A 16,428-nucleotide genomic window follows, 5' to 3' on the forward strand; every position below is an offset into this window, starting at 1 on the left:
ACCGGGAGGATTTTTTATCAGGTCCGCCTGATTCGCCAGTTGCGTCCCTTTCTAGATCGGGACTCGTTACGCACGGTCACTCATGCCCTCGTCACCTCCCACCTGGACTATTGTAATGCTCTCTACATGAGGCTCCCCTTGAGGAGCACCCAGAGGCTCCAACTGGCGCAGAGTGCGGCCGCGCGGGTGGTAATGGGAGCGACATGGCGCTCCCATGTAACACCTCTCCTGCGCGAGCAGCACTGGCTCCCGGTGGTCTTCCGGGTGTGCTTCAAGGTTTTGGTTACCACCTTTAAAGCGCTCCATGGCTTAGGGCCTGGTTATTTACGGGACCGCCTACTACCAACAATAGCCTCCCACCGGCCAGTACGCTCTCATTGAGAGGGACTCCTCCGGGTGCCGTCAGCCAAACAGTGTCGACTGGCGGCCCCTAGGGGGAGAGCCTTCTCTGTGGGGGCACCTACCATCTGGAATGAGCTCCCCCCAGAGATACGGAGGATCCTGGATCTGCGCTCCTTCCGCCGTGCTGTGAAGACCTTTTTATTCCATCAAGCAGGCTTGGCCTAATCTCTTCCCTTTTTAATTATGTAAATTTTAATCTGTTTTTAAATTATTGGGGTATTTTAATTTGTCTGGGCCAAATAATTTAATTTGATTTTATCGGGTTTTTAAATTTTGTGTATTTATGTATTTTATTGTTGGCTGTTCACCGCCCTGAGTCCTTCGGGAGTAGGGTGGTATACAAATCAAATAAACTAAACTAAACTAAACTAAACTAAACTTACCTTCGCTACCGGTTCGGAAATGTGAGCACGCGCACCTCTTCTGCGCATGTGCAGAGGGTCAAAAACGGAACATAATGACGTCCCGACAGGTGGGCAGAGCCTCCCGCCGTCGGCCCTACCGGTTAGCGTGAGCTGGATAGATCTGGCCGGATTTCACCGCTGTATTTACAGTAACTAAGAGGCAAACAGTAGCATAGTTAGGTAAATAAAAAAAAGAGAGAGAAAAAAAGGCGAGAAACAAGGAAATTCCCCCTTTTCTCTCACAGCAGCCAATCACAACTCAGATTGCCTTGTAGTGGCCAGCTCTCTTTATCCAATTAGCTATAACTGTGTGTTCTTACTTGTTGTCCAATCCTTTCTCCAGCTATTAAATTTTAAATATCTTAACACACTGAGCCAGCAAACCAAAATCTAATGATATATGAAACACCATCCCTTCAGGAAGTCATTGACTGAGATGGACATATTGCTGTAAATCATTTAATATACAATCAGGAGAATAAATAACAAAGCTTTTTTTTCTTGTTGTTCTAATGTTCATGCACCTATATGTTAAAATAACTTCTCTGCTTCTTTGTTTAAAAAGTATTTTAATTGATTTCATAAATGTTGGCTCTCAAGAAGGTTTTGATAGGAACTTTCATCAGAATACAATCCTAAACTCTCTTCTTGGATTAAGTAACGTGGTTGCTTAATATGATTGCAGGGTTTTACAGGTATTTGTGGGAAAACTCTAAAATGTCATCCTCATTTCCCAACTGAAGTTCTCCTTGTTAAATAAGATCAGGTTTTACAGGGGTGAAATCCAACAGGTTCTGACAGGTTCTGGAGAACCGGTAGCAGAAATTCTGAGCAGTTCGGAGAACCGGCAAATACCTCTTCTGGCTGGCCCCAGAATGGGATGGGAATGGAGATTTTGCAATATCCTTCCCCCAGGAGTGGGGAGGGAATGGGAATTTTGCAGTATCCTTCCCCTGCCACGCCCACCAAGCCACGCCCACCAAGCCACACCACGTCCACCAAGCCACACCCACAGAACCAGTAGTAAAAAAAATTGGATTTCACCACTGAGGCTTTACCAGAATTTAGTTGTCTAAACTCCCAAGAAGACAACTTTCACTAATTATTCTGAAAAAGTTTATTTTGTTTTATAAAATTAATTCCTTTACAAATAAATGCTGCCAGAACAAGACAAATAATCATATTTTAAACAACTTTACTCTCCAGTAGTCCAATACATTGAAAACTACTAAGTTTAAAAGATGTATTTAGGGTTTGGATTTCCTGTGTATTTGAAATGACAACAGATGTCATCCAATTAAAGAGATGTTCAACTGATTTTTTTTTTAAAAAAGGTATATAAATGTTTTTCTTTTAAAAAAAAGGTTAGCGGCAGTTGTTAGTCAAATTATTTTTAAGAGCTTAATTGGGAACGCAATGTACATATACCCTTGTTGATGCAACATTAATTAATCACAGTGCTATTGTTTTGCTAGCTGCACAAAGATGTTAAGGCATATTGTACATGCTGGTAAGAGGTGGAAAATTTTATTTTTAACTTCATTAAAATTTTCCTTTTTAAATAAGATGATAAATAAGGAGAGAGAAAAAAAAGGGGGGGAAGGGTGTTATAATACTTTTCTGGTGTTTTTCCAGAAATTTATTTTTAGATTGCGAATAATTATTTGCTAGAATTAAGCAAAAGTTATTTCTTTGCATCTATACTATTCGCAACCAATTTGCTGAATATTTTCTATAGAACGTAATAATATACGCGAGATCCCCTAATATTTCACAAGCAAGGACATTCTTGTATCTTTTTTAATATTGCCATGGAAAATATTTGAAGCCACTAAGTATAGTATTAGGAGCATTATTTTTACGAAGGAGCCCATGCTGTGTTTGTCTTCAAAACGGAACAGCTTAACTGGGAAATGATAGAATACCAAATTCTATTGTATTTAGCAAAATGCTCGTTTCCTTTATCTACTGCTTTACATAGAATATTACAAATATGACATATTTCTCTACCTTATGTGCTGCGATAGCAGGGGTGGGCTTCAAAACTTTTAGCAAGGGATTCTCTGCCTAGTTGCTGGGTGGGTGTGGTCATAGTGGGTGTGGTCTAGTCGGCCTCCTGCACCATGGCGGCGGGGGGGGTTTGCTCTCCCCAGGCTCCAGAGGCTTTCCTTGAGTCTCCGGGAGGGTGAAAACGGCCTCCCCAGGCTCCTGAGGCCCTCTGGAGGCAGGAAACAGGCCTGTTTCCGGCCTTCCCGAACTTCTGGTAGGCCCATTTTTCACCCTCCCCGAGCCTTCCTGCGTGGCCTGCACTTACCTGCGTCCAAAATGGGCCGCGTGGGGACTCCTGGGAGGGGCAGGGTGGGGTGGGAGGGACCAGCCAAGAGTGGGATTTGGGGGTTCTCTGAACTGCACAGAATCTTAGCTAGAGGTTCTCCCAAACCCCTGAGAACCCCCAGCAGCCCCACCCCTTTGCGATAGGGAATCACACAGCATCACATTTGATTCCAAAGGAAAATTATGCCTGCTGTAATCCAGCAGAGTCTTTTTATGGGGTTAGGGGAAACCTTTGAAAAAAGAGGTTTTCCAGCACAGTCACAAAGCATCCCTCTTTGAAGGGTTAAAATAACTGTGTCCTTTAAAAGGTTTATAGAGCTGCTTTAAAAGGTATCTCAGGGGATGCGGCTGGGGTTTTCCTTTATTGGAAAATTTAAATTCATCAAATATATATTTATACTGGAATCACCATCTGGTGTAACTCCTTAACTTACAGGACAGAAGGGTTCCTGTTTTGCTGACTTGTGTCGAGAGGTTATAATCATAATCATAAGTTTATTTGTCAAGCATATATAAGATAACAGGTAAAAGTATAAACATAATTTGAATACATGACAAGAGTAAGTAAAAAGGAATATTAGGACAGGGACGGTAGGCACGCTGGTGCACTTATGCACCCTCCTTACAGACCTCTTAGGAATGGGGTGAGGTCAACAGTAGACAGTTTAAGGTTAAAGTTTTGGGGGTTTGGGGAAGAAACCACAGAGTCAGGTAGTGCATTCCAGGCATTGACCACTCTGTTACTGAAGTCATATTTCCTGCAATCGAGTTTGGAACGGTTTACCTTGAGTTTGTATCTATTATTTGCTCGTGTATTGTTGTGGTTGAAGCTGAAGTAGTCATTGACAGGAAGGACATTGTGGCAGATAATTTTATGTACTATGCTTAGGTCTGACTGAAGTCGGCGTAGTTCTAAGTTGTCTAAGCCCAAAATTTGGAGTCTGGTGGCATGAGATATTTTATTGCGGATAGAGGAATGGAGGACTCTTCTCGTAAAATATCTCTGGACTCTCTCGATTGTATTTATGTCCGATATGCAGTGCGGGTTCCAGACAGATGAGCTGTATTCAAGAATTGGTCTAGCAAATGTTTTGTATGCTCTAGTTAGTAGTACAACATTACCAGAGAAGTATTATTATTGAGTCTTTCAGAATGCAGAATTTTTCCTGGTAGAATTCCCCTGATTAATAAACCATCTTCTGACGGAGACTTAATAAGGGGTGACATAATAGCAAGTGTTCCAGTATTTGAGGGGCTGCCACAAAGAAGACAGGGTCAAGCTATTCTCCAAAGCACCCGAAGGCAGAACCAGAAGCAATGGATGGAAACTAAGCAAGGAGAGAACCAAACTAGAACTAAGGAGAAATTTCCTGACAGTTAGAACAATTAATCAGTGGAACGACTTGCCTCCAGAAGTTGTGGATGCTCCAACACTGGAAGTTTTGAAGAAAAGATTGGACAACCATATGTCTGAAATGGTATAGGGCCATGATGGCAAACCTATGGCATGCATGCCACAGGTGGCACACGGAGCCATATCGATGAGTACGCGAGAGTTGGCATAGTTCATCTCCGGCACACATGTGTGCGCCAGCCAGCTGATTTTTGGGCCTTCATGGCCCACCGGAAGTCAGGAAACAGGCTGTTTTCTGCCTCCGGAGGGCCTCCAGGGGGTGGGGAAGGCTATTTTCACCCTCCCCAGACTCCTAGAAAGACTCTGGAGCCTGGGGAGGGCAAAAAACAGGCCTACCATGCCATCACATGCCAAAAGCGGAAGGAGCAGGGGGGGGTTGCGCGTGCATGCACGGGGCACATTGAATTATGGGTGTAGGCACACGCGTGCGCGACCTCCCCCACTCCCCCTGCTTTTGGCATGCAACGGCAAAAAGGTTAGCCATCACTCGTATAGGGTTTCTTGCTTGAACAGAGGGTTAGATTAAAAGACCTCCAAGGTTCCTTCCAACACTGTTATTCTGTTTTAATGGCGTCTCATCTCAATTCTCTTTTTCCAATATGCCCAAGTGTCTCTATTTCTGGGAACTGCCTTCCCTTTGGTGTGGGGTTTTCAAATGCATACGTATCCACCCAAGAGACTGCTCCATTATATATAAACCATAATAATGCGCATATATTTGATCCTTCTGCTTTCCGGAGCCCCTTAGGATTTCTCACAAATCTACAATCTTGATTACTATTTATTTATTTTTTTTATGTTGGGTTTACACTAAGTCTCACGGCAGACATTCATTTAATAAGTATTGGAACTCTTGCTACTGAGGAAACATATTTTTCTGAAACTGGAGCCTTATTTCTTTGATTTATTTCCCACTCACCTCGAGGCGACTCTTCAGTCTGGAGTCATCTCTACAAAGTCCCTTGTTTTTGCTTTTGTTTTTTAAAAGGAAGAAGTTTAAAAAAAAAAAAAAAGACTCTTGAGGGAATAATTCTCAGTTTTGAAGGGTTTCATTTCAACTTTTGAAGATTTACTGTTGGAGGGGCTTCCTTTAAATTTTGCCCTGGAGTTGGTGTCAGGGTTCGAAGTAACACACACCCCCAACGAAAGAAGACTCCGAGGCTCAAGATTGCTCAAAGTTCTATTTTATTAGAGATGTCATATTGGCACATCTGGGAAAACCCGGATCTGAAAGTTTCCAGGTTTTCCTCACCCAAATAAAAGTTCCAGTTCCTGCCCAGCCACCCATTCCCCACTCTCAGGGAGCTCAACAATGAAATCCATAGCTATCTCTTCCCAGGGTCAAGACGGGTCAGCCACGTGCTGGAGTAATCCAGGGGGTCTCCCTTGACAGCTTTGTGTATAGTTTGGCTGCCAGAATCTTCTCTCCAGGCTGCATTGGGCCCGGTGGCTGCGGCATATTTTCCCATGCGGGGGATGGAATCAGCCATCACAACATTACTCAAACTGGAACAGAGACTGAGTAGAAAAATTGGCGTTTATAAATACATCTGACAAACTTTAGTTGCGCCGATGGAATCCAGTCGTAATAAATCCTTACAGGCTCATTATTCTGACTCTCAATTGCATCGAGGAAAGCATATTCTATCCATGGGCTGTTTATTACGGTAGTGCTTCGTGTTTTTTTTTTTTTTTTTTCAGTCCTCTTGTGGGATCTGCCGGCTTTTAATTCTGGTTATTTATTGACTGGGATTTAAAAAATTTTTTTAAAAAGGCTCAGTTCATCAACTTGGATTAGAGCATTATAGACCCTGGCTGCTCAAAAAGTCTCTAAGGTGATAGGCTGCCCATCGGTGCTCATTATGGAAATAATAGCTTAATTAAAAGAGCTTGGCGTTGGACGAGATAACATGTCTGAGCACGGTCTCTGGTCTCCCAGGGCAAAGGGTTGAGAAAGTGCACTCAAGCATGAACGTGCTTCTGGGTTCAATCTTGTAGTAATTAGAACATGCAAGGAAGAGGCTAAACCAACAAGGAAAAACCAGGAACATAGTTCCCAGCATTTCAAGACACCATAAATACCTGTAAAGCAAGGGTGAAATCCAGCAGGTTCTGACAGGTTCTGGAGAACCAGTAGCGGAGATTTTGAGCAGTTTGGAGAACCGGTAGCGGAAATTTTGAGTAGTTCGGAGAACCGGCAAATACTACCTCTGGCTGGCCCCAGAGAGGGGTGGGAATGGAGATTTTGCAATATCCTTCCCCCAGGGGTGGGGAGGGAATGGGGATTTTGCAGTATCCTTCCCACAGGAGTGGGGAGGGAATGGGGATTTTGCAGTATCCTTCCCCTGGAGTGGGGAGGGAATGGGGATTTTGCAGTATCCTTCCCCTAAGAGTGGGGAGGGAATGGGGATTTTGCAGTATCCTTCCCCTAGGAGTGGGGAAGAAATGGGGATTTTGCAAGATCCTTCCCCCAGGGGTGGGGAGGGAATGGGGATTTTGCAGTATCCTTCCCCTAGGAGTGGGGAGGGAATGGGGATTTTGCAATATCCTTCCCCCAGGGGTGGGGAGGGAATGGGGATTTTGCAGTATCCTTCCCCTGCCACGCCCACCAAGCCACACCCACCAAGCCACACCACACCCACCAAGCCACGCCCACAGAACTAGTAGTAAAAAAATGTGGATTTCACCACTGCTGTAAAGGAGGGGAAGGCTAGAAAAAATACCTCGATGATGAAGCCAAACTTGTGGTCTTCAGGAGACTTGGTAGCAAAATGTTGGGCTGGCCTTGAACTGCAGCATTATGAATAAGTTGCAAGGGATGTTGTAAACAATGATGATTTTCTTTTCTATGCCTTTAAAGGTGACTCCTGTCTCTTGCAGTGGCAGATATGCCTAACAGTTAATAATGCATGGTAGGAAGGGAAAATATGACACAGTATATTAGACCTGCCATCAGTGATAAACTTCCTGTACCATGCTGTTCTCTGGGAGATGAATAAGTTGGCTCTGCTTAGTTGAGAGAGTCTACAGGTTGTTATTATCTTACGACAGTCATAGTGGTGCTGGAAAATATGACTTAGAATAGAATAGAGTTGGAAGGGACCTTGGAGGTCTTCTAGTCCAACCCCCTGCTTAGGCAGGATACCCTACACCACTTCAGACAGATGGTTATCCAATCTCTTCTTAAAAACTTCCAGTGTTGGAGCATTCACAACTTCTGGAGGGAAGTTGTTCCACTGATTAATTCTTCTCACTGTCAGGAAATTTCTCCTTAGTTCTAGGTTGCTTCTCTCCTTGATTAGTTTCCACCCATTGCTTCTTGTCCTGCCCTCAGGTGCTTTGGAGAATAGCTTGACTTCCTCTTCTTTGTGGCAGCCCCTGAGATATTCGAACACTGCTATCATGTCTCCCCTAGGTCTTCTTTTCATTAAACTAGACATACCCAGTTCCAGCAACCGTTCTTCATACGTTTTAGCCTCCAGTCCCCTAATCATCTTTGTTGCTCTTCTCTGCACTCTTTCTAGAGTCTCCACATCTTTTTTTACATCATGGCGACCAAACAGGTCCTTGCACTTATAACCACTGCAACATCCCCATGATCGCATGATCGTAAGTTCTTATATACCGCTTCACAGTACTTTGCGGCCCTCTCTAAGCCGTTTACACAATCAGCATATTGCCTCTCAACAATCTGGGCCCTCATTTTATCGACCTCGGAAGGATGGAAGGCTTGAGTAATCCTTGAGCCGGCCAGGATCGAACTCCTAACAGTCGGCAGAGTTAGCCTGCAATACTGCATTCCAATCACTGTGCCATCACAGCTCTTTGCTTAACGACCACAGTAAAAATAGTCATAAAATTGGACGCAACTCATTTAATCGCTTTGCTTTGTGACAGAAGTTCTGTGCCAATTATGGTCGTAATCAAGGACTACCTATATAACTAAGATGCAGAGAAGAGCAACAAAGATGATTAGGGGACTAGAGGCTAAAACATAAGAAGAACGGTTGCAGGAACTGGGTATGTCTAGTTTAATGAAAAGAAGGACTAGGGGAGACATGATAGCAGTCTTCCAATATCTCAGGGGCTGCCACAAAGAAGAGGGAGTCAAGCTATTCTCCAAAGCACCTGAGGGCAGGACAAGAAAGAATGGATGGAAACTAATCAAGGAGAGAAGCAACCTAGAACTAAGGAGAAATTTCCTGACAGTGAGAACAATGAATCAGTGGAACAACTTGCCTCCAGAAGTTGTAGATACTCCAACACTGGAAGTTTTTAAGAAGAGGTTGGATAACTATTTGTCTGAAGTGGTGTAGGGTTTCCTGCCTAAGCAGGGGGTTGGACTAGAAGACCTCCAAGGTCCCTTCCAACTCTGTTATTCTATTTCTATTCTATTTCTAAGATCATCCAACGGTTACGAGATACAGTTTTTCCTTTATGCTTTAGGGACCCCTGTCACGTTTTTCACTGTGTACCTTAGCAAGTATGGCGCGTGGCACTTCATTTTTGCTATACCATGCCTTGTGTGTGCATTTTGAATAAGGGAGTGTTTAGTAATTTATTATACCTTTCTCCTGGGAAATCTACCGCAGATTATGCTGGTCTGGTGTGATTTATCTTCCCTAAGTTATTCCTAACTCAGGGAGCATGCATTAGTATGCTTTTTCCGCCAACAACAGAGCACAGCAAAACTCACCATCGATCAAATAAATAAATAAATAAATTGAAATATGGAAAATTAAGAATGGTGGCAAGGACTCTCTCAGAAGACAATGTCGAAAGGATAATGTATCACTTAACAGGGCTATAAATACTTCTATCGTTATTGTTCCCCGCAGGGTCAGGTTCGTGCCGTTTTAGCTACTCCGATCCGGACATCATTGTCTCCTATTCAAAGAATAATTCAGAAGATTGGATTCAACTGGAGAAAATTAGGTTGGTTATAACTCTCTTTCTCAGCACTTCTTTTTTCAATGCAATGTTTGTTTTACAAAGGTTGGCTGTTGGGTGTTTTATTTTGCTGTTGAAATTTTGCTTTGTGTGTGAGTGTTTTTTTTAAAAAGAAGCGCCTTATCTATGTTTTCATACGGTAAATTAAAATGGATACATCTAAAATAACAAAAATACAAGATTTGAGTTTTTTAGCAGGCTGTGTTAGAGGGACAGTTTAAATATATTAGTTTATATTTCTGCGACTCTGAGTGGCTTAAAAGTAAAGGTTCCCCTCGCATATATGTGCTAGTTGTTCCCGACTCTAGGGGGCAGTGCTCATCTCCGTTTCAAAGCCAAAGAGCCAGCGCTGTCCAAAGATGACTCCCTGGTCATGTGGCCAGCATGACTCAACGCCAAAGGCGCACGGAATGCTGTTACCTTCCCATCAAAGGTGGTCCCTATTTTTCTACTTGCATTTTTTACGTGCTTTCAAACTGCTAGGTTGGCAGAAGCTGGGACAAGTAACGGGAGCTCACCCCGTTATGCGGCACTAGGGATTCGAACCGCTGAACTGCCGACCTTTCGATCGACAAGCTCAGTGCCTTAGCCACTGAGCCACCATGTCCCTACCTGAGTGGCTTACAACGGGCTAAAAACATACAAACTAATCAACACTAAACACAGAGGGACACTCCACAAAACAGCAAAACTGAAGCCAAGCCACAAATATATTCCAATTCCAAAACCTTTACCAGATAAATTCTATGTCAACTTGCAAAGCTTTCAAGTTGCCATGAGCAGGAGGGAGGGAGAACTGAAGGAGCTGATTGATTTTCCTAACTGAAGTGCATTCCATACATTCTTCCTGACCGCAATCAGAAGGAGGGTGTTGGATTTCACAGCCAGCCAAAGTGGTTAATTGGAGAATGTGATTTATGACATGGCCAGAGAGGAGGGGAGAGACAGGGTCATAGGGGAACGTAAATCTACATGGGATTAGTTCTAACTGCATCCGAATATTGCCGAAATGGTGCTCCTAATAAATGACTGTATTTCTTTTGAAGTTCGGCTCATGGCTCATGAATTAATTAGGGCATCTTTCGAAAACTTCACATTCTAGTCTAGAAGAATGCCCAGGTGGAGAAAAAAAAACAAAATCAGGTTTTCAAGACTTTGTGGAAGGCAATCTGAATCCTGGAGAATAAATTTTTCTGTAGAACAGGTGCTGAGATGTAGAAGCTATGCTACCTGCTTCCCAATAGGAGATATCAACCTTGCTGGATCTCATAGGATAGAAGCGAGATGATTACAGATAGGTTGACTTGGAGCCTTGTGCCATGAAGGGCTTTACTGGTATTAACCAGCAGTTTGCACCTGGAAACCTACAAACAGTGGTGGGATTCAGCCGGTTTGGGCCAATTTGGGTGAACCAGTTGTTAAATTGCTGCCTGGTCCCTCCCCGCCCCTTCCAGGAGTCCCCACATGCTCTATTTTGGCTCTCAGGTAAGTGCAGGGCAGCCTACCATGCCCAAAATGGGGTACGGGGGGGTGCGGTGTTTCCCCCCTCCCCCGCAGCCTGTTTTTGCTCCCAGGAGGCTGCAGGGAGGCCTACTAGGCCCAAAACAGGGCACACAGGGGGCGGCGTGTCCCCTTCTGCGACCTGTTTTTGCTCCCGGGAGGATTCAGGAGGTCTAGTGCTGCCTGGTCACATCCACCATGGCCACGTCAACCCATCCGGTCATGAGGGCTGCGAACCAGTTGTTAAATTATTTGAATCCCACCACTGTCTACAAACACAATTAACAGTATTGTAAGAGACCTTGGAAGTCTTTTAGTCCAACCCCCCCCCCCCCAGCTCAAGCAACCTTGGCAACCCTGCACTTCCAAAGTAGCGATGTTTCAAAGTGTACCCTTAAACCACCTGTACCCATTCATTCTGGACCATTTGTAACTTCCAGATAGTCTTCAAGAGAGCTCCATATAGTTCACATCGCGATAGTCCGAATGATATGACTAAGGCATGGGAATCCTGAGCAGGGACTTTTCAACCAAGAAACAGTTGCAAGTGGCTCACAAGATGGATTTGTGCAAAGGTCCTCTTTGGCCATGAGTGCCACCTGGTCTTCCAGTAGGAACTGAGAGCCCAAGGAAGGACTTCCAAGTTGTGTACCAATTTTGCCTGGGAGGGAAGTGCAATCCCATCCTGAATTAAAGATAGAGAATTCTCAGAATTGGGGTCCTGCTGAATTCTATCCCATCCATATCCACCTGGTGGCATTACTTGATTTCTACCTAGGGTAGAAATCAGCAGATGGATATATCTGACCCAATGTCCATGAATTATTTCACTTGGTGGCTTCATTTAGCTGTTAAAAAGAGCAGAGACCCCTCAGGAACCTCGTAAAGCAAGGGTATTGGCTTCAATATATCCTATCAGGTGTGAGAAATCAGGAACCAGAGTTGTTAAAATGACAAGTTTGTTCCTGGCTACCTCTAAACAAGAATCTGAACTACTAACGGTCAAGGCAAATTGGCGGTAGATAAGAGTCAGCGGAATTCAAGGAGGGCTAGAATTGGATCTCTTGTGAGAACGAAGGAATTCAAGACTGATGACGCACTTGACTCCTCCCTCGGGCTCAGCCTGGTCATCTCCTACATCTCCCCACACAACACCTTCTGGAACCAGACCTGAAGGAAGGAGAAAAGCCATTGTGACACCCTTGAAGCAATGGCTACTCGTATCAAAGGCTGCCGAAAGAGCCAAAAAGCTAAGATGGATGGATCACTCTCCACTCTGGTCTTGCTGGAAATCTTCTACTGATGCAACCAATGATGTCTTAGTTCTATATCCAAGCCTGAATCCTGACGGAAAGGGATCCAGATAATCTGTTTCCTGTAGAGCTTTTGGCAAACCAAAGACCTTCTCAACAACTTCCCTGAAAAAGGGAAGGTTGCACGCTGAGTCTCATGATGGCTTCTTGGGAAACCAACAACCTACTTCAAGAGCAAGACTGCCCTCTTACTATGATCCAACCACACATCACAATTTGGGCAGCTTGAACCAATCAGAAAGGACATGGATCTAATATGCATTTACACTAACCCAGGGGTGAAATGCTACGTCATGAAAAAAAGTGACCTGTGATTGTTTTTCACACTAACACCATTGTAGCATTCCCACAAAATTTGGACACTTGGCAACTGGCATGAACTTATGTTGTGTCCCCTGAGTCACGTGATCCTCTTTTGTGACCTTCTGACAAGCAAAGTCAATAGAGAAGCCAGATTCACTGAACAATGGTGTTACTAACTTAACAACTTCAGTGATTCACTTAACAACTGTGGCCAGAAAGGTCGTAAAATGGGGCAAAACTCACTTAACAACTGTCCCACTTAACCACATAATTTTTTGGGGGTCAAAACTTGAGGACTCCTTCTATAAAATTCTTGGTCTTTACAAATTACTTTTAGGACACCGTTTCAGCCAAATGCAATTGTCAGGGTTCCGACGGATGCCCTAATTAATTCATGAGCCTCGAGCCAAATTTCAAAAGAAATCCAGTTATTTATTAGGAGCAACATGTCGGCACATACCCAAGTGGAGTCAGCTCTGCCTCACATAATTTACATCCCTACTATGACCCTGTTTCCCCCCCCTCCTCCCAGGGTGTGTCATAAATCACATTCTCCAATGAAGCACTTTTGCGGGCTATAGAGAACACGCCTATTTGGCTGGCTCTGGTAACCTAGGCTTCGGCTTTGAGAAGGTATGTGTGGAATGTGCTTCTGGTTGCTGCCGTGTTGCTCCGTCAGTTTTCCCCCCCCCTCCTGCCTATGGCAACTCGAGAGCAGGCCAGGAGTGCTCTACATTTTTCATGATGGCAATTTCATTTTAATTTCAACAAATACTGCAACATTAACTTGCTGCCTAGAATCGAACTGTTTGATTGGATAGATAGGATTTTCATGAGTATCAAGTTATGAACTTTGTTTACTTGCCCTGGCAACGTGAGCAAAATAATAATAATAATAATAATAATAATAATAATAATAATAATAATAATAATAATAATAATATTCATTTTGCCTACTTGTGTCATACAGAGCTCCTTCTAACGTCAGCACCATCATCCACATTCTGTATCTCCCCGAAGAAGCCAAAGGAGAAAATATTCAATTTCAGTGGAAACAGGAATATGTACATGTGGGTGACGTGTACGAATCCTGCTGGGCATTGGACAATATCTTGATCATCAATGCAGCTCACAGACAAATCGTTTTAGAAGACAATCTCGATCCTGTGGATACGGGAAACTGGCTGTTTTTCCCTGGAGCCACGATTAAGGTTTGCTTAATTTTGATTTCTAATTTGCAATTAGTTGACTCCATGAAGTATTTGAACTTCTCTCCTGAGCAATAAACGCTGCTTGAGATGAAACCCCAAAAGAGGAAAGAGAGATGCCTCCTCTAATTATTTCAATTTTTACCACCCATCACTCACACAACGTAGCTTTGTATGTTGCGTAGGGGGTTATCAAATGAAAGTTTAATCTCTAGAATATTCAAGGCCAGCTGTGTAGCCAAGCAGTACAGATAGTCCTTGACTTACAACTTGGACTTACAACTAGACCTTGGAGTGGGTTCTAAGCCTTTATGCATTTTTAGTCTTGCAGTCTGACTCATGAACAGTATACTTAGTCATTTCACTGTTTCTTTTCCACCTTGCAAGATTCGTTTTTTTCTCGCCATGTACATGTATACATCCAAACTAGACTGTTGTTGTTTCTCTGTGTCACATATATATATATATATATGGGGGTATATGCATAATTTTGTATTTATTTATTTTTGTCATGTTTATGAAGTGTATATTTGAGGTGATGACACTTTGAGAGCTGTATGCAATGAAATTTTATTTTAATTTAGGCCGATTAGTGTACATTCAAAGTGAAAATAAGGTTATTCTATCTATCTACCTACCTATCTATTATCTGTCTGTCTATCTATCTATCTATCTATCTATCTATCTATCATCTATCTGTCTATTACCTCTCTACCTACCTACCTATCCATCATATCTATCTATCCATCAATCTATCTATCTATCTATCTATCTATCTATCTATCTATCTATCTACCTACCTACCTACCTATCTATTATCTATCTATCTATCTATCTATCTATCTATCTATCTATCTACCCACCTACCTACCTATCTATCTATTATCTATCTATCTATCTATCTATCTATCTATCTATCTATCTATCTACCTACCTATCTATCATCCATCCATCTATCTATCATCTATATCTATCTACTATCTATCTATCTATCTATCTATCTATCTATCTCCTGTAAAATGATAAAGATGTGTCTCCTTTGAAGTATACATGATTGTGTATTTCTAAAAAAAACATATACATAGGGCTTTATAAAGATTCCTTACTGACACTGATCATATTTTTGGCAAGTTGGAGAACATATGTGTGTCCTACAATACAACCAATATGGGATTTCCCCCCCTCCGTAATTGTTTTTTATCGTGTGGTATCTGAATAGTACTCCAATAACCAATATGCTTTTGAAACGTTCCTAAATTGCTGATACAAATATCGAAACCGATGTTGAAATATTTGGCATGCAATCTGGAAATGCCATTTTGCCGGTCGTGCCTATTCCTATAATTACGATGGCTCAATTCTTTCCTAATATCTTTTGCTTTATGGTGCCTTCCCCCCCCACCCCCACTCACATAGTTCTATGGAGCAATCTCTCTTAATGGAATATACATGTATAATCGGCCACCCTTTACGCTGTTCAGTTGATCTACTCTTGTTCCACTGTTGCGTGCATCTCCGATTAAGGCTTACATCAAAAGTGGGTGAATTAGAGATTAAATATGGACTGAAGTTCCCATAAAAAGCTTGTCGATATTCCCTTTCAAAACCAACAGAGTGTAAAATATCTATCTGTCAGGACAATGCATTAGTTGATTAACCTTTCGTCTCTCTCTCTCTCTGTCTCTCTCTGCATAGAATTTTAGAAGGTAAATTAAATTTGTCAAACTAATCCCCATCTGGCATTTATTCCCATTACGCTTCATGCCGCATGGAGCTAGGCATGTGTTTTTGAAAAATAGAAACCATACAGTCTAGTATTATTATATAATGTAATATATATTATACTAGCTGGACACCCGTGCTTCGCTACAAAACTATGTGATCGGGCGTGATAAATTGACACTTAAAGCCTGAAACTTAATGTAGAATGTGTAACTCCATAGCATCGGAACATGTTAATATATGGCCTCTCCCACTGCGCCCCTCCCCTCCCAGGAGTCCCCACACGGTCTATTTTGGATGCAGGTAAGGGGAGGGCACGCATGGAGGCTTGGGGAGGGTGAAAAGCGGGCCTACCAGAAGTTTGGGAAGGCCATTTCTGGCCTCCAGAGGGCCTCTGGAGCCTGGGGAGGACTATTTTCGCCTTCCCGGAGTTCAAGGAAAGCCTCCAGAGCTTGGGGAGGGCAAAAACACCCCCCCCATGGTGCAGGAGGTCGACTAGGCCATGCCCACCTTGGCCACGCCCACCCAGCAAATGGGCAGAGAACCCAATGCTAAAATTTTTGAAGCCCACCCTTGGTTAGGATTATCCTTCCATTCCCCACCATCCAGTCAGAGCTGAAGAAGCTTCTTGGATGAGAAGCAAAACGTCTTCAAAGAAGAATACAAGGAAGTACAGTTGTCTCCTGAAAAAAAAACACCTTTGGGATAGAAACAGGTAGTCCTCAACTTGCAACCATTCATTTAGTGTCTGTTCAAAGTCATGACACTGAAAAATTGCTTCGTGATTGCTCATGAATTTATTATATTCAGCTCCTGGTGACTAAATGGATATCTTTGTATTTTTTTTTTATTTTTTTTTTTGACAATTAGTTTGCTAA

General features: G+C 42.9%; 1 protein-coding gene across 1 annotated transcript in view; it reads left to right on the top strand.

The window, feature by feature from the left end:
• RELN (reelin) overlaps nt 1-16,428 on the top strand; it is a 290,109-nt gene that overhangs the window by 78,982 nt on the left and 194,699 nt on the right. The window contains exons 7-8 of the mRNA XM_070947738.1: nt 9,393-9,489; nt 13,591-13,831. Coding sequence (XP_070803839.1) covers nt 9,393-9,489; nt 13,591-13,831 — 338 coding nt within the window. The remainder of the gene's footprint in view (nt 1-9,392; nt 9,490-13,590; nt 13,832-16,428) is intronic.

Source organism: Pituophis catenifer, unplaced genomic scaffold (genome assembly GCF_029215685.1).
Source record: "Pituophis catenifer annectens isolate HBS135680 unplaced genomic scaffold, rPitCat1.0.hap2 SCAF_7, whole genome shotgun sequence".
NCBI lineage: Eukaryota > Metazoa > Chordata > Lepidosauria > Squamata > Colubridae > Pituophis > Pituophis catenifer.